Raw genomic sequence first — 24,302 nt, 5'->3', positions numbered from 1 at the left:
AAATACACTAGAAGGAGCTGTCCCAAGTTACTTACCATATGGGAAAACCTGAGTGGCCCTAGAGGCTAGGGCTGCAACTCGGGTCGGGCGGGTCGGGTTTTGGAGAACCCAACCCTACCCGAGAAATATCTCGGGTCGGGTTTTTTTCCAGAAAACCCACGATTCCCAAACCCGGCCCTACCCATGATAAATCTCGGGTCGGGTCGGGTTTTTTCACGTTGACGCAATTTTTTAAGGAAAATTCTTATTTGGCAAGGCAACTCAACTCATAGAAGCAGAAATTACACTTCATTACACTTGAATCAAACAATGATGTAATTACACTCACATTACACTTGAATCAAACAATGTTGTAATCAAACAATGTTGTAATTACAATCAAACAATGCTGAATCAAACACTTGAATCAACTCAATTCATAGATGCAGAAATTACACTCACATACAATAACAGTGGGTGCGTGGGTTTTCACTTTTAACTTTTAACTAACAATAGAAAAAAATGTACATACTATAACTTATGTAACTCGGGTCGGGTCGGGTCGGGTCGGGCCCTTCAAACCCGGCTCGACCCGAGATTCATGCGGGCTTTTGAATGCTCAACCCGGCTCGACCCGAAACCCATGAAACCTGAACCCAACCCAGGCTATTTTCGGGTCGGGTCGATGCGGGTCGGGTAAAACCCGGCTCGAGTTGCAGCCCTACTAGAGGCTATGTTTATCCAAGAACAAATGTCGGTGTGAAGAGAGAATTAATATAAAGTAGATTCGAGAATAAAATAAAGCCCGGAATGCATATACCATGGTGAACAGCTGTTAACGTGCTCGGATGAAATCACGAGAAAGGGAATTCAGAACAGCGTGAGACACTAAATTGAATTGGAAATGTCAAAGAGGAGAGGAATTTAAGTAAATTAAACCAAAACATATGGGCCTTTCAGGAAACGAATTGTGCAAGCCACTGGCCTAGCTGTTAAACGTGCTAAGATGAAGTCACGAGCACGAGCAGAAGTTTGGTGTGGGATAGAGAATGAGATCCTGGAATTTGCTAGGTAATTTAAGCCCTGTTTGGATTGCGAGAAAAACTTTTCTTAAGAAAAAAATTTCTTAGGATTTTTTTTTTCTTTCAACGAGTCAAAGGACGATGATATGATTATGGCTAATTTAGATGGATATTTCGAATTAGCTTCCCCGATCGTATTTCTCCCGAGATGAAAGAAAAGATAGGCAATCTGTCTTTTCAGAGTTATCGCCCTGGCCCTAAGGATTTCTCTTGTGCTGCAACCTAAGTTTGATCTTTTATAGGAAACCGGCCCGGTGCTCGTTTGAGCGCGTGTGAACCAACGCAACAAACAATGAAAGGATGCCTCCCTGATTAATAGGGACCTATGCCGATTTTGGCGGACCGTGCACCAACCCGGTGAACTCATCCCGTTCCGATATGCTCATGCAGTTCCGACGTGCCAGAGGCAGGACAACAACAATTCCAGGAGACAGGCATCCAACAAGTACTATATTAATAAAGGCGTTTATGGGCTGTTAGGTCTAAAATTGGTAACAGGTTATGGTAGGGCTGGAAGGGCTGATCTGACAAGCCACAACTGAAGGGCTAGTGGAGTCCTGCGCTGCACAAGGGCACAGATAAGAAGACAAAAGGTCAGAGGACCAACCCGGAGTGTTGCTCCGGACGGGCGCTTCGACACTCAAGTCAGTATGAGCAAGAGTGCAGAGCAATGTCAGAGCAAAAGCTTAGGGTTTTGATTTTCAGATCCCTCACCTTAGCACAAGTGAAGGCTATTTATAGTGATTCTGACCCACCTGTCCAGGACAGGTGGTAGTTCTGAGCCACCTGTCCAGGACAGGTGGTGGCCTCTGTATGGACCAGGTCTCATACCTAGGAGGGGCAGGTGGAAGTCTCTGATTGGTCCAGGTGTCACACCTAGCAGGGACAGGTGTTGGCTTTGCAGCGGTTCCTGTGAGGGCCACGTGTCAACAGCCAATTGGTTGCTGAGTTTAGACCTCATCAGTGCTGAGTTCGGACCCCATCAGGGGCCCTATTAGATAGCATTTAGAAATATTTTGTCTTTCCAAATATTTCCAAAAAATTCCTACCGGATCCAAAGAGGGGAAAGCCATTTCGTAGCTCACTTTTTACGGGAGACAACAGCCACCTCAGATGAATTAAATGAATATGACAAAATCTGCTACATGGTAATTAGGTTTTCATTTTCCTGATTTTAAGTTGCTTTTCGTGCTCTCCTCCCACCCTCTCAAGTCTCTTCATCTTCAGCCCATCTACCACAACGAGCCCTACAAATATTCCATGGAGTACTTTTTTCATTTGGCCAAACATGGCCTAAGTTTGCAATGTCTGGGCAAGCTCTGTCACTCCGGAATTATATTAAAATTAATTTTACATAGAAAACCATAGAAAGTAGAGAAACATTTCATTGGTTGCAGCCACCAATTGTTCAACGAACTTAAAAAATAAAATATAAATAATTTAATGATATGTTGCACTTCGGAAACTAGATAGATACACTGGTTTGTATCTACCCAAGTAGTTCTCTCACAGAAGACAGTTCCAGAGATAAAGAATCTAAACATGTTCAGGTAGAATAATTCTAAAGGTATGAACTCTGTCCATCCTGTAAGCCTTCATCTAAAAAGATTAGTATGACAATTAATCATAAGCCCTTTCCTAACATACAATTAATGGGCCCCACATGTGCCACGTGGTTGTGATCCATTCCGTTGATCAGGCAGGAATCATCCTTGATCGATGATTCTTGTCTCTTGATCCCTCAAGCCTCATTTGAGATCCTCCAAGTAAATCTAAAATTACATGTAGTCTTATATGCAAATAATGGTAGTAAAACTCACTTACCAGAATGCACATGCAAGTTCCTTAATCTGAAATCCCAAAATGCCATGTTTCTTAGTAGTAGTTAAACTTAAGTCATTTGAAACTCCCATTAATGGCAATTCAAACAATCCAGTAATGCTCGTGAGATTCAACGTCCCTCATGAGCTTATGGTCCAGAAAAACCAACCCAAGAGACTAAGAATCCAAGCAAATGTGGTTAAATGGACCCATTTGGGTTTGGTTCCACATTTAGAAACAGCAAAAGAATATCAAAGACTTCCATAGTTCTGGTTCACAGCCATTTCACTTTCTTCATCCCTATCAATCATCTCTTTACCATGTGAAAGACCAAGCCTTCGAGAGTCATAGCAGCTCTAACATATCTTTCTAGGATGCCTCTATGTAAGCTTGCCCTTTAAAGCACAAGCAAGACAGCTACATTTGCGTGGACTTTTCGGGATTGTTAGAGATTTTAGAGTGGCACAGTAAAAAATATCTATATCTCATAGAAAATGATAATATATTCATATCCCATAGAAAATGACAGATACTTGTAACTAAGAAAAAATAAACAAAATAGGCCTCCCACTGAAGATCTGAAGATAATGAAAGAGACATTTGATTTGTAAGAGAAGATGGGATTTTCTTTTTTGCCCTTGAACTCTTCTGGCAATTTACAGGGTTCATATCGTTTTTGACATTTCCCTGAAGTAGACAGCCTTAGATGTCTTCTCTTGAACCCCCTCTTTTTGTTCTAAGAACAGCAACTCCATTTTATTCTTTGTCACTAGTGATTAGTGATCTCTACTTACAGTGCTTTATCACTATATTTGCATTGCCCTAACCCCTAAGCCACCTATAAAATCACATAAACGCAGACGCATCTCAAGAGAATTTTTTTTAGAAGGAACTCACCTTAACAGATGCTCTTGAACCAGATAATATTGAGGTCACTGTAAATCAGTTACAGGAGTTTTTTTTGTTCTTTTTTTTTTTGGGGTCTTCTTCCTGTGTAAGTATTGCAATAACGATTAGCAGCCAAATGCCACATTCCTTGTAGTTGTTGGATATCTCTGTCATTTTCAACTTCAATCAATATCTGGAGATTCTCACAGTATAGAAGAGCACGTGTGAGTTGAACTTCAGTGACCCATATGGGAATATGGTACTAAAACCTACCAGAGAAGACGAGAAACACTAGCATGTGGGGGCATCTGGTACCCAATGGGTTTGGTTGAGAAGCATTTCAGTTTCATCATCACCATCAATCTCATCTTTATCTATGGACGACTCGAATCTTTCAGCTTTCATATCGCCTCCGACGTGTGTTTTAATCAACGACTTGTATGGCTCTATGTCGAGGCATCTCCCCTTCTCAAGGACCTCCAATATCATATCCACACTTTCCATGTCAGCTTGCTCCTCACAAAGCGCCAGAAAGGAAGCTATATTTGCGGGTCTTGGTCGCCAGATCTCCGATCTCTTGATGGTGGCAGCTTCCTTCATACAAGACAAGGCATTGGAAATTTGCTTGTCTCTAATGTACCCTTCTGCTAGGATTTCCCATGTGTTTGGGTTCGGCTTGCCTCCTATTTCACGCACGTGGGCAAGAAAGTCCTCGGCCTTCTTCAACAACCCTGCTCTAACATACCAACCCATGAAAATGTTGCATATTCTCGGATCATAGCTCGTTTTCACAGACAACCATTCTTTGTAAATCATCTCCGCTCCATCAATATCTCCTAATCTGACCAAAGAAGAAATCATTGAGAAATAGCCCAAATTGAGAATGCTGGGGAAGCTTGATTTGTAGCAGCTCCATACGCGGTAAACCTCTTCTTTCTTACCTATGCTACTATAAAGACTGAGGAGAAAATTGTAAGGTATTCGATCACGACCTGTGAGTCTAAGCTCAACGTCCTTCAAGCAATTTTTGGCCTTCTCAAAATGCCCTAGTTTGATGTACATGGAAGCCAGAGTACTATAAGTAGTCCAGTTTGCATTAATACTGTTGTCCTGTGTCATACTTTCAACAACCTGTTCCATCTGCTCTGTATCTCCCATAGCTCCACAAGTTGTTATCCAGATATTGTAGGAATATATATCGAACGGTACATTGTTCTTCTTCATCTCAAAGATCATCAAAATGACTTTTTTGTATTCCTTAATTTTCATATAGAGAGACATTATCACATTGTAAGGAAGTGCATGATTCGCATAACCTCCATTCCTCATTTTTTCAACAACGGCCTCTGCCTTTTCTGTCATTGTTGCCTGGACATAGGCATTCAGAAGAGCACCATAGGTACGCATATCCTTTGAGGCCTCTGGAAGCCCTGAGAAGTAGTCTTCGGCATTTGAAATGCCATTCACTTTAGATATCAGATCTAAGTGGATAGCAATGTCACTGGAGGTAAGCTTAAATCTTTCTCCTTGGTCAATCATCCATTCATACACCTGAGAAAAAGCACACAAATTTAACCAAGAATGTCCATTGCATAAGCCAATGGCCAAACAAATTGTATAAGGAGCCTCGATCAAATGCATACACTGGTAAAGGAATAGCCTGAGAGAAAACTAGTTGTAGATCCTTTCCTTCAAATAGCATTTCTTAAAATTGTTTTCCTTTTTTCTGAACTCTGCCACAGATTTTCTAGGTTGTTTCTGCTATCATTAATTGTCATTATATGTGATACTAAAATTAAACAAAGACAGCCAATTAATATCATTTGCTTCTTTTATCATTTAACATTGCATGCAATCAGGAAGTGTTCAATTTCTTTATCGTTGGTGCAGTTCAGTAAGAAAAAAATAAAATAATATTAGAGAACCCAAAAGAAGAATATTAAAAATTCCTGCTATAGAAGAAATGCCCCAGAAATGCACAAGTAATATAAAAGACCAGCACTAGCACTTACTAGTTAAATCTCCAATAAGTGGAACACAAATACTAAACCACTAACCATGAAAATAACACTGTACGTACCAAGTAGGTCAAGTAAAATACAGCGAGTGGACCAAAGAATTGTTAAGTTGAACGTCTTCTTGTTGTTGTCTTTTTGTTTTGTTTTTTTTTTTTTTAAATTGACATTTATTATTCCAAGAAAGGGCCAAATAAGGGACAAGCCGTCCCCTAACAGGCTACAACAGTAGGTCAAGTAAAATAACACTATGTTCGTACCAAGTAGGTCAAGTAAAATACAGCGAGTGGACCAAAGAATTGTTAAGTTGAACGTCTTCTTGTTGTTGTTTTTTTGTTTTGTTTTATTTTTTTTTAAAATTGACATTTATTATTCCAAGAAAGGGCCAAATAAGGGACAAGTCGTCCCCTAACAGGCTACAACAGTACCGTTCCCCCCAACAAATAGTAGAGTTAGCTTACATATCCATTATATTTTACCCATCCCCATTCCCCATTACATTACCCAAAAGCCTAACTTGAATCGAAACCAACAAAAAGTGCCTACTTTGTGGGCCCCACTAAGTCGGGATACGTGTCTGCCATGCCACACAGACTCCACCTCATTCCAACTGGCAAATTCAAATTTCAAAAAACCCGCTCGAAAACCCCGATCTTCGGCGGCCTCCGCCTCGCACCACCACCAAGCTCCGGTGAGCCCCATTAAATTTGGCCTATCTTCCGCCATCCTCGCCATTACCTACTTCCACTAGCCCCAAAAATCAGAATTCGGCCCCAGGCCACATCCCACGACATTTATCCGAAACCCACGGCCTCCGACAACCAGATCCGGTGACTCCATTGCCAAATCCGGCAACCCACAGCATCACACTACCTCCACGGCCTACAGCTCCGGCAACCCTCGGCCTCCATGGTCTCCCACAACCTCCACAATTCCATATCCGAAAACCCACGAGCCTTCCATGACCTCCACAACCTTCCACGGCACCAGATCCAGCCTCCTCGGCAGAACCACAGCTCCAGATCCGGCCTCCACAGCTCCAGATCCGGCCTCCACGAAGGAGCCACGGCCTACAGCTCCGGCAACCCTCGGCCTCCATGGTCTCCCACAACCTCCACAATTCCATATCCGAAAACCCACGAGCCTTCCATGACCTCCACAACCTTCCACGGCACCAGATCCAGCCTCCTCGGCAGAACCACAACTCCAGATCCGGCCTCCACAGCTCCAGATCCGGCCTCCACGAAGGAGCCACGGCCTTTCACAGCACCAGCACATCACGACTAGGAGCCTTCAATCAAGAGAGAGAGAGAGAGAGAGAGAGGGGAGAGATCAGAGGGAGAGGGATCAGAGAGATCAAAGAGAGATAGAGACGAAAGAGAGAGGGTAAGATCAGAGAGAGATTGGTGAGAGAAAGGGCTAGAGAGACGCAAAAACCCAGCCTCCCCGGCCAGATCCGGTCAGCCAGCGGCCTTTCTCCCGGCGCCTCCTCCCGAATCCATTCTGAGAGAGAGAGAGAGAGAGAGAGAGAGAGAGAGAGAGAGAGAGAGAGAGAGAGAGAGAGAGAAGAGAAGAGAAGAGAAGAGAAGACCGACTCCCCTCCCTAAAGCTTTCGTCGCCCTAGGGAGGGAGCCGCGAGTCGACAAAATGATTTGGGAAATGGTCCAACGTCTTGTTGTTGTATGGTTGTTTTTATTCTTTCTCATTACTTCATCCAAGAAAAAGAAGGAAATTAAAAAAAAATGATGGAATCAATGGTTCCGAAGCTTTATTTCTCAGTCAAAGTTGTCTAGATGCAGGCGATATCCAAAAGGGGAAAGAGAAATCTAGAGTGAGAGAAAGGAGGAGCTGTTCGCAGCAAAGATAAAGAAAGAAAAGAAAATAGAATCAAGATAAAAAAAAGGAAACGATATCAAGAAAGAAATCAAGATCAAGAAAGAAGAAAGACATTGGTAGAAGCAGATACCTTATGAACGCAATTGTGTGGGTGAGGGAGAGGAGTAGAAGGGGGTAGCGTATGAACCCAACTATGGTTGGGGAGGGTGGAGCGAGAGAGAGGAATAGAAGGGGGCGGCGTATGAACCCAACTGTGGTTGGGGGAGGTGGGGTGAGAAAGAGGAGAAGGATAAATGAAAAGGATGAGAGAAGGGTGAAGGACAAGAAGAGGGGTAAGGAAAGTGTGGGGAGAAAAAAAGAGAATGAGATGATAAAAGAACAAAAGAAAGATAAAGAGTTTAGGGGTAGGAGACTAACCTAGTATATAAAGCATCACATCCAATCAATATAAGAAAACATCAATTTTCATTCATATCCAATTGTTTTCAGAGCCAATAGGCCTTTCATATTTATTGACTATGCAAGTCATGAAAATTTTAAAAAAAACACACACACACACATAATCGTTGCTGCAGATCAACCCCTAGCCTAATTGGGACTCCTATACTTAAATTAGTGAAATAAAACTATTACATGGATGCAGAGATGATATTAAAAAGTACATAGTTTTCATAGTTGATGAAGCCAATAAAGAAAAGTACATAATTTTCATTTCATAATTGAGGAAGCTAATAAAGAAAAGAACTTAACAAAACCCTAAAATGCAATCACCAAAATAAAAAAAATTAAAAAAAAAAATCCAGTAAAAGAAGGAGCAACAGACCTCAAGAGCAAGCTTGAATCGCCGAAACTTCCTCAGCTCCCTAACGATGCGGCAAAGATCCCACTTCCTGAGCTTTCTCCCCTCTTCTTCCCATCGATTCAAAATAGTGGAAGAACCGAGACTAGGATCTTCCATCAATGAGATCCTACGGTAGAGTGAGCTCCATTTCAGGATCGGACGGTTCTCGTAATCCAATGTTCCGTAGTTATGAACTTGGGAGATCGAACAGACTATCGAGTTCTCTCGGTTCCGATTTGTTCTAAGAATTACTACGGGGCTTTGACGAAACCCTAGAAGCAGCGCTCGTGAATAATAAGAGGTCGAGGAGAGAGTGAGGGTTTGAAGAGGACGAGGAGGAGAAAAAATGGAGGTATGAATCTGCATTTTGTGGGATTCAGAGAAGAAAATTAGGGTTTCTGAGTGAAGAGAGGGATTTTTAGGTTCGCCTCCATGAGAGAGAGAGAGATTTTGGTTTCTCTGTTTATTTAGTAGAGAGATAAGTGGACATGAGAAGCCTAATCCGGGCCCACTTACTCTTAGGAAGATCTGAACTGTCTGATCTATGACTTCCAAATGGACGGTTGTTTTCATTTCAAATTTAATGATCGGAAAGTGGGCCAGGCCAAGCTTCATGTTAATGAGCTTCCCCTAATAACACTTGATTTCTCCTCCTTGGATGCTTTACTCGAGTTGGGTCCGGTCCGGCCCGGCCCGGTCCACGAAGATGTCTCAATTAGCTAGAAATGGCAGGCCACTAAAATCGACGTACTAACAATACCTTTGTGTGACCCCTTAAATGATTTAAAATCTTATATATGAAAGTTTATTTGGGGGGATTTACTAGTCAATTCGGCAGAAAGTCATTTCGCGGCTCACTTTTGCAGGAGAGAACACAGCCACCTCTGTTGAATTAAATGAATAAGACAAAATTGCGGCTCACTTATATGCTTATAGCTATTAAGTACCTTACATTTTATTTCCTGAAATAAATTAAGGGTTGATTTCTCAGCTAACTTGGGTCGGAAATTTCTGCGTGAATATGACATTAGAAATCAAATTTCTCCGCGAATCTGACATTAGATATTGTTTGATCCACAAGTGTTTTTGTTTACTGAATATCAGCCATCCATCGACATTTCTTTAATTATTGTTGTGATTGATTAGATCGCTGAGATCAATCCATCATCTTGATTTCTAGGCCAATGTTACATCTCAAAGCTGTTTCAGCCATTGGATCTTATTCGAGAACAGCAACCCATTTAGAGAGAGAAACCAATCAGCTGATCCAATGGCTGAAACGTGTTTGAGAACAAGTCAAGGATGCTAGTCACTGAATGTTTCAGAAGGATTGAATAGTCCAGTACTGATCTTAGGCTTGATGGATATTTGAAGGTTATGTGATCTACAAACCAACCCACCCTGTCTTGCCTTCTTATCCCTGTATTGAGTATATGCACCCCATCATCCCTGTATTCATATTGGTTTCATTTGTACAGAAACCTTTGCTTCTTCAACAATAAGAATGTATCCAAGAAGACCTCAAGCAAAATCCATAATATGAAGCAATATAAAGTAAATCTTAGTTTATTTGCAAAGCAACAACTAACATACTTGCATACATTTTCAACTCCCTCTCAATCAGTTGTAAAATCGACTTCTGTCGCACCTATGAGCTACAATATAACTTGTATCATCCTATACAAAAAACCAACCACATTCAACCCTGAAAATGTCAGATCAAAACAGGTCACCATACTCAAACGTATCAAAGAGAATAACCCATAAAAACATATTAAAGGGAATTGCTTGAGGGAGTTTTCTATTTCCAAAGATGGGTGTGTAGAAGCTCGGCCTCTGGGAATGAGGAATTTGAAGGCACATCAAACAAGAGATCTTGATCAGAACTTTCATCGGTGAATTGCAAAGAATCCAGCATCATGGAGCCTGTGTCTGGTGGAAAGGCAAACAGGCTACTTGGACTAAAGCAAGACACTTCATTGTCCATGCCCACGGTGCCATACGTTGCTCTTATTTCATTGTCCATTGACCCGTACTTACGCACTCTTTTGGGGCTTTTCATCATGCCTTTTGGCTCCGGAACTTAAAATATCAATCAAAATCAGTAACACCATATTTTGACAAAGAAAATTGGGAAAAAATAAGAAAAAGAAGCACGCATTGGGTGTTCTAAGTTCTAAGATGACAACAAGCAGTGAGCTATACAGATGAGTGAAGATATTGCAACAAAGAATAACATGTGATCTAAGTCACAAATTTCGTTCTCGGGAATTTCTCAGCAAGGAAAAATCTCGGGATACATTAAATTTGTTTTATTTTTTCGGGTGTGTATCAGGAAAGGGCGATAAAAAAATTATTTAAAAATATATCAATTAGGAAAAATAAAAAATATTGTTAAAATACTGTAAAAATATCGTGATATTATCACGGTAAAAGAAAATATCGCTATATTTTTAAAATTCTAGGGATTATTTCGGGATTTTGTAGTTTTATCAAAATGTCGCGATAAAATCGCTATATTTTAAAATATTGCAGGTATTTTTGGCATAGCATGTGATATGCATATCTGTTACTTCCATCAAGCTTATCTGTATAGCAGAAAACTGGAAATTGACTAACCTGGAAAGTTCTCATTTTGGCAGTCACGAGGTTTCTTGGATGGTTTCAAGTTACCAGACCCAAGGAAACTATGTCCTACGCTTCCTTCTTTAATTTGTTTATGTTTTATATCCTAAAGGATATGAAACAAAATTTCAGTTAGAAATTGGACCATGTTGTAATTCCATTCCAAGAAATACAATCCACTGTAATTGAACACTTCAATATTTTAACATCAAAACTTATGGAATGTAGAAAAAAAAGGGTCATCAGATCTTACCTTGAGCCGATTATAATGTTCTACCCATTTGGATTTGGTCAAATTAAGTAATGCAAGCCTCTTTAAAGTCCGACACTCCTCGGCTTTTACTCCAGAATAAGAGAGATCAAAGATGCCCTCCAAAAGTAGTTGCTGAAAGGACGACAAGGCCTCCAGAAATTGAGGACTTTCAAACATGCTTGTAAGGCTGCACAGGAGACAAAAGGGCATCATATTCTAAACAGAATCGATACACATATAGAAATAAAGTCATAGCTAAGAAGAAATCATGTTAGTTATTCTTTACTACATAAATCATAAACGTAATCATGAAGAACAAATATAACAACCTATTTCCATTAAAAAAAAACAAATATAACAACCTGTCAGGAAATTTCGTAGCATCGATTGAAGGTAAATATTTCATCAACTGCTGTTGTTCTTCATTTGTCAGATGTCTCATGAACGCCTCAAAGCTAACGACATCCTACTCCAACATTTACTCCAACCATGTGAGTTATTTGGTAATATCAGGAACAACAAAAACAAATAAAAATGCCCACTCGACTAACACTTACAGATAATTAAGTCATGATACACTAAATTAGATTTGAAATAAGTTTGCTGGGAAAACTAATCAAATGCCATCAAATGAAAATATTAACATAATTGAGATCTTACTCTCAAATCTGTGGATGTTAGGGGTGAATTGCTATTTCTCAGCACACGAAACTTCTCTTGGGAAAACTTGTCCCTGTGAATCACAACCCTGTGAATCACAAATGGAAATGTTAAGCCATAGGAATCAATCTACTAACACTTCACCCAGAGAAACCAAGCACTCCTGATTATAAAGAGGAAATCCCAATATCACATTGTGAAATCAAGGAAACAAAGGAAATGCATCCAATGAAAGATGGGCTCAAATGCAATTAAATTCTGACTTCTTTGTGCATATGCCAAGTTATTTTTAACTTGAGATTAATAAATTTGAAAGCACCTTTTTGTACTCTCTTCTGCTCCTTGTCCTGCAGTTTTCTTATCTTTTTCATTGCAAACATTTGTAAGACTTCTTTGTACATACGCTTTGCTATCTATGGGGAGGGAGCTTGCCTCTGATTCCTCCTCTCGGGCGGTTGAATTTGGATGCCTAATGAGTACACCTCCATGGCCTATCTCAACAGAGCCCATTGGGATTTCACTTTCAAAAAGCAAGTCTTCTTCTGAGGATCCTGAAAGGAAAGGCAGTTGTTGCTCGTGCAAAATGCAATGTAGATCTTTTGTGAGCTTTTCGATAGAAGACGGCTTTGAGCGGCTAACACATGACCTCTTCTTTGAAGGCACAAGTGAGTCCCAGACATGCGACTGGGCTGAACCTGAATACAAGTGAAATGGAGATAGATCATTTAATATAAAATTCAAATGAATTTGGAATCAATTAATGGAGAAAACAATTCTATATTCTATACAACGAAGGAGCACCACATTCTGAACAGTCTTAAGCTTGAAAGTTGTAATGCATCACCTACACACACAAAAAAACGCTATTGATTGGTGGGCAGAAAGTTAATTGAAGGATGAAATCTTCCCCTACAGATCAAACCAAGGTTTTGAAACGGTCCTCAAATCTAACACATAAGAAACTCCTTAAATTAACTAAAGGAGAAGGACCAGGACTATCTTTCAGATAATTTAGGCAGACCAATGTAATAAGGAATTTAAGGACAGTTGTTTTTTTTTTTTTCAGAAACTTGACATGGTGGAGACAAATTTGACACGGTTCTAAATAGAATGTAGTGTTGGGAATAAGTTGCACTTCATGCACTTTCTTTTATTATTCATATCCTGGGTAGAATATGTTGTGTTTCTGTTGTGTACCTTATATAGGGCCATTCATGCAAGGATCTAGCCCAAGTAGTTGTATAAATTGTGATTATGAAAAGGAGGACCATTGGACATAGTGTCTTTTCTTTCAGGTTAGGAATAAAATGGCAATTCTGGTTCATACATAGACATGAGAGAAAAAAATCTCTAATTGCTTTTCAGTAACAAGTTACAGAAGAAAACTTTGTAAAGGAACATCGGCACAATTATTGACATAGTTTCGTTTTGCCTAGTACAGGCAAAATGTTTTGTGATAACAGGAAAACCGGTACAAAAACCAGGAGCGAAACGTCCTGGTCAGAATTTCGTTGTGTACCAGTTCATTTCGTTTTGTTTTGTCAATATCATGTTTCTTCTGAAGTCGATTTTTAAAAAAAAATTATAGAAAAGCACCCCAATGTCTATATTTTAGTTTTTGGCCTTATTTTTTTACCGTTTTATAGCTTTTGAAGGGTATTTTGTGCCTTTTTTTGCTCCTCCCCTTAAACAAATGAGGGTTATGAAAAGCCATCAAATCCCCTATTTTTTCCATTTCATAGAGAGATTTAGGGTTTTAGAGAGCTTTTGTCCCTATAGTTTCTTTTTGTGATTTTTCACTAACTATTCACTAGAATCAAAATCCATCACTTATGGTGGTTTTCTTTCATCAAAACGAAGCTAATGGTGATGGATTGATTTGTGACTGTGCACTCTTTCACTCTCTCTCCTCTTCTTCCTAAACAATATTAGAGGCTCCGTCCCCAGACCCCTCGAGGTAGGGGCGCACTGCCCTCCTGCAACCCCCAACCCAGCTCATTGCGAAGCTGGACCCGTGTAGCTTCCACAAGATGTATAATCCAAACCTGATGATCAATCTCCGACATAACACAAGGCACTTGCAGAACAACACTACTTTTTAAGTTTTATTTGAATTGTTTCAGGTTTGGGTGATAATATCTGATCTATGAGAAATGTGAAGAATTCAACCTTCATTTTTATTTGTAATCTTTATAATAAGCACTTAGCATTTGTTATGATTAAATTTTTTTAGTTTCATTGACGTATTGTAATCATTTTGATACTTCAAGTAATAAAATGTGTCTTTTTGTTAAATTTGGTTGATATAATGGTTTCTTATATTTTTCTAGCAATTTTTTATATTTTGAACTTTTCAATTTTTAACTTTTTTAAGAAAAAAAATCTTCGGTCGTAGCATATTTTCCAAAACGGAACATCGAAACGGACAAAACACTAGTACATCCCGTCCCACTGACCAAAATGGAATGCCAAACAAAACGATATCCATAACTATGAATTAGAGTGATGCAAAGGAGTCTTCTTCTTCTTCAAATTTTTATATCGCACGCACGTATATTTGTCAATGCAAATTAGCTATAACATCAACAAATAGGCATGTTATTGCACTATTTAAAAACATACGGCGTCAATCAACAAATCTCCCTACCCGACTCAATTTTCCTTGACCGAGTTCGAGTTTTTCCCTAAGTCAATCAAAAAAATCCCTTGGCTTACCCGAGTTAGTGAAAAATTGACCGTGTCAATCACCGACTCACCCATGTTAATTCATTTCTACCTTGAACAAGTTCTCGTCTAAGTCCAAGTTTTTAAACACTGTTATTGTCATTGACCAAAATTTGGGATATCCTCTCAAAAGAAAATAAACTTCGAACTGGAGAGATTTCATAATAGGCAATGGTATAATTTTAAATAGAGTTAATTTGAAAGACACATTAGAACGCATCTATGCTGAGGTGGAATCAACCACTATCTTTTCTTTATGCTAGGAAAAAAATATGAAAAGACTGAAATCTCAGATGTCACATTGCTAATGCCATTTCAACCCATTATGACATTCCTGAATGAAGTTAAATGCTAATAAAGATAATAATAATAATAATGAAAATGAAATGCATGGACAGAGAATATGCCATTCGACAATCCAGATCAAGACTACATCAAATAGCATTACGGTTTTAAATAGGAGTTATAGTTTGAGTTTCTCTCAAAAGTTAAGTATAGGAGAAGGAACCCAGCGATCATGTTTAAAATACAGGATATCTTAATTTTAGAAAGATTTTTGCGACATCAAAATACTGAAATGGATGATATATTAGACAAAATCGAACCCTTCAAGGGATTCTGCCAATACTGAGATAACTCCGGCACAGCCTTTCAACATTAAAAAAAAAAAAAAAAAAGACTTGAAGAATAAAACTATAAGGAAAATCAAACAAGAGAAATTTAGATAATCTTTGATTGGATTGTGAACCTGTCAAATCACTTGCATCTGTGCTTCCAAAATGGGCACAGCTCTCAGAGTATGATATTGCTGATCCAGAGCTAGATCTATTGCTTGTATCCTCATCCAACGGTTTTCGGAAGTTCTGGTCGTAATCTCGAGCTTCCCCTTTGACTTCTACATTATCATTGTAGTGCTTTCTTTTGTGCAATTTCTGCTCTATGGTCTTGATGGATATACTTTTTACTTTGGGAACTTTGTAGTCCACCGAACCAAGGTCTGCACGGGCATGTAGTGGAGTGTAGTTTGCAAGAGTACCCTTTGTTCTCCATCTAGACCCGCATGCGTTGCACAGAACTGGCTTATCTGGTGGCCCATTTCGCCATAGAGGAGTGCCTATAGCATTATGAAAACATTAAACACACACCCAGAAGCATGCTACTTAAAATGTAAAATCCAACAAACATAAGAGAGAACGAAAAAAAGCTCAACAAAATTGTCATCTAATCCCATTTCATCAAATCAAAAAATTGAGGTCCACAATGACCTAATGTATGTTTGCAATGTAGAACTCAAATGAGAGGAAATTACATGCTTGCACGGCCATAGGTAACTTATTATAGTCTAATTTCTATATTTATGGGAAGATGAAGTATCTTATTTTTATCTTTCAAGTAGTAACAACCATAAAAGTAGAAACGTCTTGGGCAACAAAACTGCAACCGGACACTACAAACCTGGCAAGTAATCTAATGAAGGCAATACATGAAATTTGACTACGAGACCATCTAGCATTAAACTCTAGCTCCGGCCTAGGAATCGCTTCTATTCACTGCTTAGTTATCATTGAGGCATAAAAAGTGGGTATTTAGATAGTTTGTGAGTGAAGTCCAAAGAGGCCCAGTTTATTAGTAGCCATATCTCTAATATACACTCGCCAATAAGCTTAGAACCTCATACTGCATTAGCGAAAATATAGGGGAGATTTATTGGAATTGACAGCATGTCGAGACTAATGAAACATCGGATAGGATTAAACCATAGTTATAACTCTGATCATTTTTATAAAAGGAATCAGAGAAAACATCAAGGTCCCAAAGAAGCACGTGGATCTATATTAAGTAGATGACATGATATCCAGTCTCTAAAATGGCTATTGATTGTTTCTTGCTCATTTATTAGATGAGGGAAGAGACCAGACAGACAAAACCCGACAATGAAGAGAAAATCATCAAGCTAAATAACCTTGTCATCATTAGATTAAGTGAAGTGATCCATTGGTGAGTGAATGTATAAAAGGTGACAGTGATGACCCAAATGTTGTATATGATCTGATTAGTGATCATGAATTTATTATTAAGATGGCATGGAGTATCCATGGACTAACCAATGCCATGACATACATGAGGCTGGCAACAATTAGTTAAATTAGGTCGAAGTTCACGGAAGCGTGCTAAATATTTCCCATGAGGCAAGTGGCATATTTACATTTTCGAGTATAAAAGTTGCCCGGGTCCATATGAAGCTCATGCTAGAAATGCCATTGCTGATGATGAAATAGAAATCAGTACCAATAATGACAATGTCATCCCTATAAACCAAAGAAATTGTTTAAGTGTTCGAGTGAACAACAAGAGTCTGAAGGATTTCATTGGAACCCAAACAAAATATAGGTCTACTGAAATTTATGTTTCAAATAGTGTCATGTCATGTAGCATGATTCAAGCAAGCCAATGCGGGACACATGATGAGTCGAGAAAATAGTATCCCTTCACATGCCATGACTATTGGCATGGTATATATGTAGTGCCCATATAGAAAAACATGAGGGATTAAGCTCCATATGGCACAGCCTGATGTATGGCGAGTCAGTTTGGTGTTTTAAAACATAAATGAAATATTTGGGTTGCGACATACCCTCTTGTGGACCCTTGCCATTCTTTGTCATGCAAACTAAAACAAAAAATGAATGTCGAATATAATTGTATAAATGTGTGTATTTGAAATACATGTTGGTGTTGTAAACTTCTTATGCGTCATTTCCAATAAAACAAAATACACGATTAAATGGGTCATGGCACCCATGATGATGGCATGGACAAAATGTCAAACAAAGCAATATGCTATTCCAAACCTCATCCCAGAGCTCCAAGCACATGGATTCTCGATGAGGGTATAAGATCTTCAATAAACGGCTAGCAAGATGCTCACTTGATACAACAAATTCCAATGACATTTTCATGTTAAGCTGTTAAAAAGGGGGAATTACTTGACATCAATAAGAATGATGACGGCATGAGCCCAGTATCCTCAAAATGGGACAAAATTGAAAATTCTATGGTTAATCATGCCAAACTCTTGGAGGTATCTTTTGGTTAAACATGTTCCAGGTAGCATTAAGCTGGCACAACTAACTCCAGCTTAGTTTTTTTACGTCTGATTGCAGCCCATTGGTTTCTTAGCAAAAGATCGGGGCCCTAATTCAGCGCATTACTGAGCCTAAGCTCAGCAAATAAGCATGAAAAGGGCCTTTGTATAGGACACTTAATGAATGAGGGAGACATGTATAGTGAAAAGGAACCAAGAATCAAAGGATTCATAAAAGACAAATTGTGAAGGAGAGATACCCATGGTGGAGAGTGATGGTTGATGAGGATCAACATGTTAGGAAGGAACTAGTAAAGAGTCGGGAAGTTTGTGAAATGAAGAGTGAGCCAACAATATCCAAGGAAGTGGAAGGTATAAGCGACAGGGTCCAACAATATCTGGAGCTATGAGTAATGAGCAAAGCTTATTGAAAATAGGAGAGAAGAAGAGATTCAAGAGAAGGTAACAGCTAAGGGGGAAACACTGAGCACATCACAACACAAGAAGTGAGCAAAAGTTTCAAGAAGATGATTAATGTCTAACCAATCTATGGAGCGACAATTTCTTCTACTCCTAGTAGCTTTTTTGTACCTTAGCATTTCTCCTATTACAGAGTCCGTTTTTGCTACTGTGATGGTTATGCATTGGCATTGAACTTTGCAACTTGGTCCACACCATGTTTATCTTCATAAGCCAAAACAAATGCCCAGAGGATGAGATAGAAAGATATTTGAGAGACGATTATTCCAACTAATTTGACAGGAATAGCATCTTTAACTCGAAAATAGATGAAATAATCTGGAGCCAGATTGACCTCAGTTGCCAACTTGGCATAATAGCCTGAAAACATTACATAGGAAGAACAACTAGAAGCATATATTGAATATGACATTGGAAGATACAAAGAATATATGTGTGAACAAATACAAGAAAAGCACAATCAGATCCTTTGAGCCAACAAACAACTGCCCCAACCCACTGAATCTTACAATGATTTCTGATATGGGTACGGTCAGAATACCTTCAGTATAACTGAACCATAAATTTTGTTCTTCAAGAAACACATGACAGAAAGAAGATAAAAAGGAAAGGGAGAAAGGCTGAGCTTTTTTTATAGGGCTATCAATTATCACACCACCGAAAAACCTTGAAACATATGGAAATCACAACATACTCTTTTGGAACACAGTTCACCAGTGTATACTGAATCAAACAGAAGCATAAAAAAACTAACCAGATATCCAAAAGAACATATACACCAAATAAATAATTATAACTCAATGAAATCAAAGAGAGTACAATGACCCTCTATAATCTTTTCAGCCTTCAATAAAATTCATAAACAAGTAGAAATTCAGATGAAATGAAAAGACTAGAGAAACATATAAACAAGTGAATTTTTTTTCTTAGTTCCATGTTCAATTAATCCAGTTATCATTGAAACACACCAGGGAATTGGGAATCTTGCTCAAGATATTACTGATTAATGTTAAAGCCCACTGATCTAGAAGAATGAAAAAAAAAAACAGAAGAATATAGAAAGGAAGAGAAAAACTACAGATTTTCTTAAATATTTAAGATAAACAAAGCCATGAAAAATGAATAAAGACTCACTAACAAAGCCATGAAAAATGAATAAGGACTCACTTGTAACTCCACAATGATAACAAGGACCTTGCTTTCCCATGCCTCTCTCACTCCTTAATCTTGAACAAAAAATAGAGAAAAAAAAAAAAGAAAAAGAAAACAAAGAGGAGGATAAAATGGGAAAATAAAGAACAGTGACTTCTTGATAGAAATTCAAGAAAAAAATTGCACGAATGGGTTTGTTTTATACAACCACTTTTAAGCAATATTATGGGCTGGCGAAAGATTCTTTGCAGACTCAAAAAGAGTAGCAGAATTTAAAGCCCAAGAACCCAAAAAGAGCTTATATCCTAGTCTTAGGAAAATCACAAAAATAGATGAATAGACTAAACATTTACAGATTGAAATAGGTTTTACATTGGGTTTTGTAGAATCCAATGAAAGAAAGAAAACCCTTCAAGGAAACAAATTCTTGGTGGAGAAATGAAGGTGAATATGAAGGGCGTTTGTTTGTCCTCTGGTATATAGAGTAAATGTTCAACTTTCTTTGCTCTTTCTTATGAAATTAATATATAAACATTTTTTTAAGGCTGCTGATACTGGTACTACCATGTTTTAATAATTGCACTAACTCATCTTGTCTTTTATTTTTTAAACAGTTGTCGAAGGTTATTACAGTTCCCAAACAGCTCTCATAAGCTAATTAAAAAGAAAAGACAAGCTGGGTTTGTGCTGTTATTAAATTAAAACATGGTAGTGCCAATATCATTAGGATTTTTTAAATGTGATAGAAGGAAGGTAGATGAATATTATTACATATACCTTGTTGACCCTCGACCTTTCTAATTCTGATAATTTTCAAAACCCAAAAAAGAGTCATGAAAAAAAAAAAGAAAAAAAAAAGAAAGGGGAAGAAAGAAACAAGAGAAGGTGTTGTTTTTATCTTCCTTTAATATTTTAATTCTCTCTTGGTGTTTGTAAATGTAGTAAATACAAATATGCAAGAAGCATGAAAAAAGAAAGAGAGGAAAACACAGAGAAATTATTTGGTGTAAGGCCTTACAACAATAAGGCCTTTGTACGGTGGAAGTACCACCCTTGACATTTGGATCAAATATCAAGGGCGGTACCCCTACCGTATTGTTGTAAGGCCTTACACCATATAAAATCTCGGAAAACAAAAACTTAAAACATTTCTTTTTTAAATTTCCTTTTTTTTAGTTTTTTTTTTTTTTTTTTTTCCGTTGTGTTTGTGTTGTTTGCTTGTGGGTGGAGAAAAAAATAGACCTTGTGATGAATAAATAAAATATAAGAGAACAACTATGGAGAAAGTCACTTTCACCATCTTTCACCATCGATGGTAAAGGGCAATATTGGGATCAATGGAGCACGGGAGTGTGTATGTGAAATCTAGACCGCTGATCTTGTAGAACATAATGAAGCGCTCCATCCTGAACGGACATCCCATGCATAAGATCAAGTACTACAAAAAATCGGTGGCTTTAGTCGTGTTCTGTTCCCATTCGTGTGCTCATTAGTGGAAATTGGTGGAAATTGGATAGTGGGAATCTTCCGAAACGGATCAGAGTCGCTTCGAAAAATCTCATTATTTGTATCTTTAGACACAAGAAAATCAGAAAGGAGATAAATGGGTGGAACGGACCCTGTTGTTGAACATCATTTTTAGATATTTTTGGGATTTCTCATTTACCACATTGAAGAAGGGCCGGAGAAAGGTTGAACATGACCTTAGTTTTTATTGGTGGAATCCCAAGCGAGTCTTCGGTCGCTCAAGTTTTTCTTAACGGTATTTGGTCAGAATTATGGTTGTCGTTCAGATCAATGGATCTAATCAGGTAAATTAGGCAGAAGTGGGGCCCAATAAGTGCCTTTTTAGGAAAGAGCATAAAGGTAAGTTTCCTTTTTAGCATTTCCCATAGAGAGAGAGAGTCACTTTTACAATCCTTCCTAAAAGGCATTTATCAGGCCCCCACTTCTGCCCTAATTACATGATCATGATCAGATCCATTGATCCAGACAACGACTATAAGTCCAGCTAAATGCCATTAAGAACACCTTGATTGGATGATCCTAGGCTCTTGATCTATCAAGCCTTCTTTTAGGGTTCCTTAAGAAAGATCTAAGCCCTTCATTTTTGTAGTTCTTTATCTTATGCGTGGGACGTCTGTTCCCAAGGCTATCTGGGTCACCTTGTGAGATTCTACAAAATCAATGGTCTCAATTTTACATACATACTCACTATGGTCCCTTGTAGGACCTAAAAATTGCCTTTCACCACTGGCTGACAAAATGACTTTTTGCATAGTCGAAAGTCACTTTTTTTTATCAATGGTAGAAGTAAATTTTTGGATCCCACAAGGGTGAAATAAATATTGTTGATCTTTTAGAACATCACGAGGCAATTATCATGGTCTTGGTGCCCAAATTGACTACAAAAATCAAATGTTTAGCTTTGCTTTTCAAACATAAGTAAGCTTGATGGATCAAGGGGCCTACGATTATGAGATCAAGGTATTTTCAACGGTATTTAACAGGTCTTATCGATGTCGATCCGATCAGCACATGGCTTTCTTTTTACAGTATATTTAGCAGGAGAAAGATGAGAATTGTAGTAAAATTATAAAGGGATTTTTGGCAAAAGAAGTCTTCTACTTTACTTTATTTTCAAAAATGATCTTCTAGTTTGACAATTTACAAATAGAGTCGTCACATAATACATTTGAGTGAATTTTACTAATGAATCTGATCATGCCATCAATTTGTGACCAAAATATCCATGGTAGATTATTTTAGCTTTTAAAAAGGTCAAATGTCCCTCTATTTGAAAAGACGAAAATTATATTGTAAAAATACCAAAATACCCATGATGCTCGGTGATATGTTTCGATAGAGGGTCCCCACCAACTCAACTCAAACCCATGCATCAGGCGGGGTCCACCATTTCACCTCATGTTTTAAGGGGGTAGGTCCCAAGATCTCCACCCGAACCCTTGCATAGGGTGGGGCTCACCATTTTACACCTCATGTTTTGATGCGTGGGGGCCATTATTTTACACCCATGTGCGTGGCCAAGAATGCTAGTATATATCGAAATGATATTCGGGTACCCTTGATTTTATATCCTCTACACCCTATGCTTTACATTTTTCTAATTAGCTTTTACGGTTGTTACACTTTGCAAAATACTCTCAAGTCTCAATAAACAGTTTAAAAATTGCAAAGTAAAAAAACACGAGCTATAATGGTGGGCCCCACCCTATGCATGGCTCAGGTGGAGATCGTGAGACCTACCCCATCAAAACTTGAGGTATTATGGTAGGCCCCACCTGATGCATGGGTTTGAGTTGACTTGGTGAGAGCCACCGCTGCCACCCTATCAAAATACATCACGGAGCGTCACGGGCATTTTAGTCTTTTTAGAAGGTAATTTTCGTTTTTTCACATGTAAGGACATTTTGGTCTTTTTATGAGTTAAAAATCTACCACAGATTGTATTTTGGTCACCATTTGTTGGCATGACTGGATTTGCAAAATTCACTCGAATGTGTTGACTCCATTTGTACATTGTCAAACTAGAAGGCTGTTTTTGTAAAAAAAAAGAAGAAAAAGTAGAAGGCTTCTTTTGCAAAAATTCCAATTATAAATTGTAAGATGACTAACAGAATGACAAATATACCCTTCGTCTATTTTATTTTTATTTTCGAAGCACCCATCATGTTCATCATGCCTCCACTACTTTCTTATTTTGATGGGGGAGAGGGCGACTTCCCCATTACAATCCATGTGCCCCAACAAGCACATCGCACAGCTTGGACTCAAAACACCCTCAATTAAATATATGGAATTGGAATTGGAATTGGAATTGGAATTGGATCCCAAGGTCATGGTATTAGTAAATTAGAAATGGCAGTGGTCGTTTTATATTGGAAGGCAAATAAGGTGTATGGGAATGGACCTTAGGAATTGGATCCCAAGGTGATGGTGTATTTGTAAATTGGAGTCATAAAGCTACATTAAAAGAGTTTGGGCTCGTTTAACTTAATTAAGACTTGAAGATGCGTAGGGACTCCATCTGTTTTGTATCAAGATCTAGGCCTTGTGTTTAACAATTCAGTCATGGTTTAACAATTACTTCATCGACTTGTTCCAAGGAGTCATGGTTTAACAATTCCCTCTTTCGTCACTGACTCTGCCCAATAATGGGTGCAAACACCTTGGAACTTATTTTCTGGTAGCTATCTACATAAGTGACTGACTCATTCTATTTTCTCTCTCTCTTTCTTATTTTTAATATTTGTGTCTTCCACCTCATGATCATTCTTCATACCAATTTGTCCCAATACGTGAAAATCATTCCACAAGGATCATCCCAACTAATCTACCTTTTCCATTTATCTACCACCATCCAAAATCTCTCTCTCTCTCTCTCTCTCTCTCTCTCTCTCTCTCTCTCTCTCTCTCTCTCTCTCTCTCAGACACACACAGTAGTTACAGTTTGGACCCGTTCATAATGAGTATGCAGATGATCATTGCCGTCAATTCTAACAACTAATTGCCCGTTCATAATGAGTACGCAGATGATCATCGCCGTCAATTCTAACAACCAATTTTTGAGTTCCACATTTCCACACAATAGAGACCCTTAACATTGTAGACCATAGTGAGGGGACCGACAGGTCTCTAGCTACATGTTCAATGCACATCCCAAGCGTAAGATAAACGGTTGCAAAAATCAAAGGTTAAGTTTTCTTGGGGGAACACTGACCAAGTTTTAATGGATCATGGGCTTAAGGATCCTCCAAACTATGTGTTCTCAATAGCATTTGGCTGAACCCGTACGTAGGGGTGTAAACGAGCCGAGCCGAGCCGAGCTTGGCCAGACTCG

General features: G+C 38.6%; 2 protein-coding genes across 3 annotated transcripts; both read right to left on the bottom strand.

Moving 5' to 3' along the window:
* Positions 1–3,342: 3,342 nt before the first annotated feature.
* On the bottom strand, positions 3,343–8,919 carry LOC143884887 (Tetratricopeptide repeat (TPR)-like superfamily protein). 2 transcript variants are annotated; one of them, XM_077388730.1, is made up of 2 exons: positions 8,445–8,919; positions 3,343–5,321 (listed from the first exon to the last, which is right to left on the bottom strand). In XM_077388730.1, the coding sequence occupies exons 1-2, from the start codon at positions 8,826–8,828 to the stop codon at positions 4,062–4,064; spliced, it is 1,644 nt and encodes a 547-aa protein (XP_077244845.1). In that variant the 5' UTR covers positions 8,829–8,919; the 3' UTR covers positions 3,343–4,061. The 2 variants fall into 2 exon arrangements, with proteins under 2 accessions (XP_077244845.1, XP_077244846.1); XM_077388731.1 differs by lacking the exon at positions 8,445–8,919 and adding an exon at positions 6,332–7,257.
* A 1,083-nt stretch (positions 8,920–10,002) lies between these two features.
* On the bottom strand, positions 10,003–19,927 carry LOC143884888 (GATA transcription factor 27-like). Its single transcript, XM_077388732.1, has 9 exons — positions 19,814–19,927; positions 19,457–19,515; positions 15,473–15,838; positions 12,320–12,695; positions 12,001–12,088; positions 11,703–11,806; positions 11,341–11,527; positions 11,082–11,193; positions 10,003–10,544 (listed from the first exon to the last, which is right to left on the bottom strand). The coding sequence occupies exons 2-9, from the start codon at positions 19,494–19,496 to the stop codon at positions 10,264–10,266; spliced, it is 1,554 nt and encodes a 517-aa protein (XP_077244847.1). The 5' UTR covers positions 19,497–19,515; positions 19,814–19,927; the 3' UTR covers positions 10,003–10,263.
* Positions 19,928–24,302: the final 4,375 nt, after the last annotated feature.

This window comes from Tasmannia lanceolata, unplaced genomic scaffold (genome assembly GCF_043159265.1).
Source record: "Tasmannia lanceolata isolate RefF3 unplaced genomic scaffold, GAP_Taslan_0.1 ptg000008l, whole genome shotgun sequence".
Taxonomy (NCBI): domain Eukaryota; kingdom Viridiplantae; phylum Streptophyta; class Magnoliopsida; order Canellales; family Winteraceae; genus Tasmannia; species Tasmannia lanceolata.
Note: the sequence above shows the minus strand (reverse complement) of the source record. Positions and strands in the feature narration are given on the sequence as shown.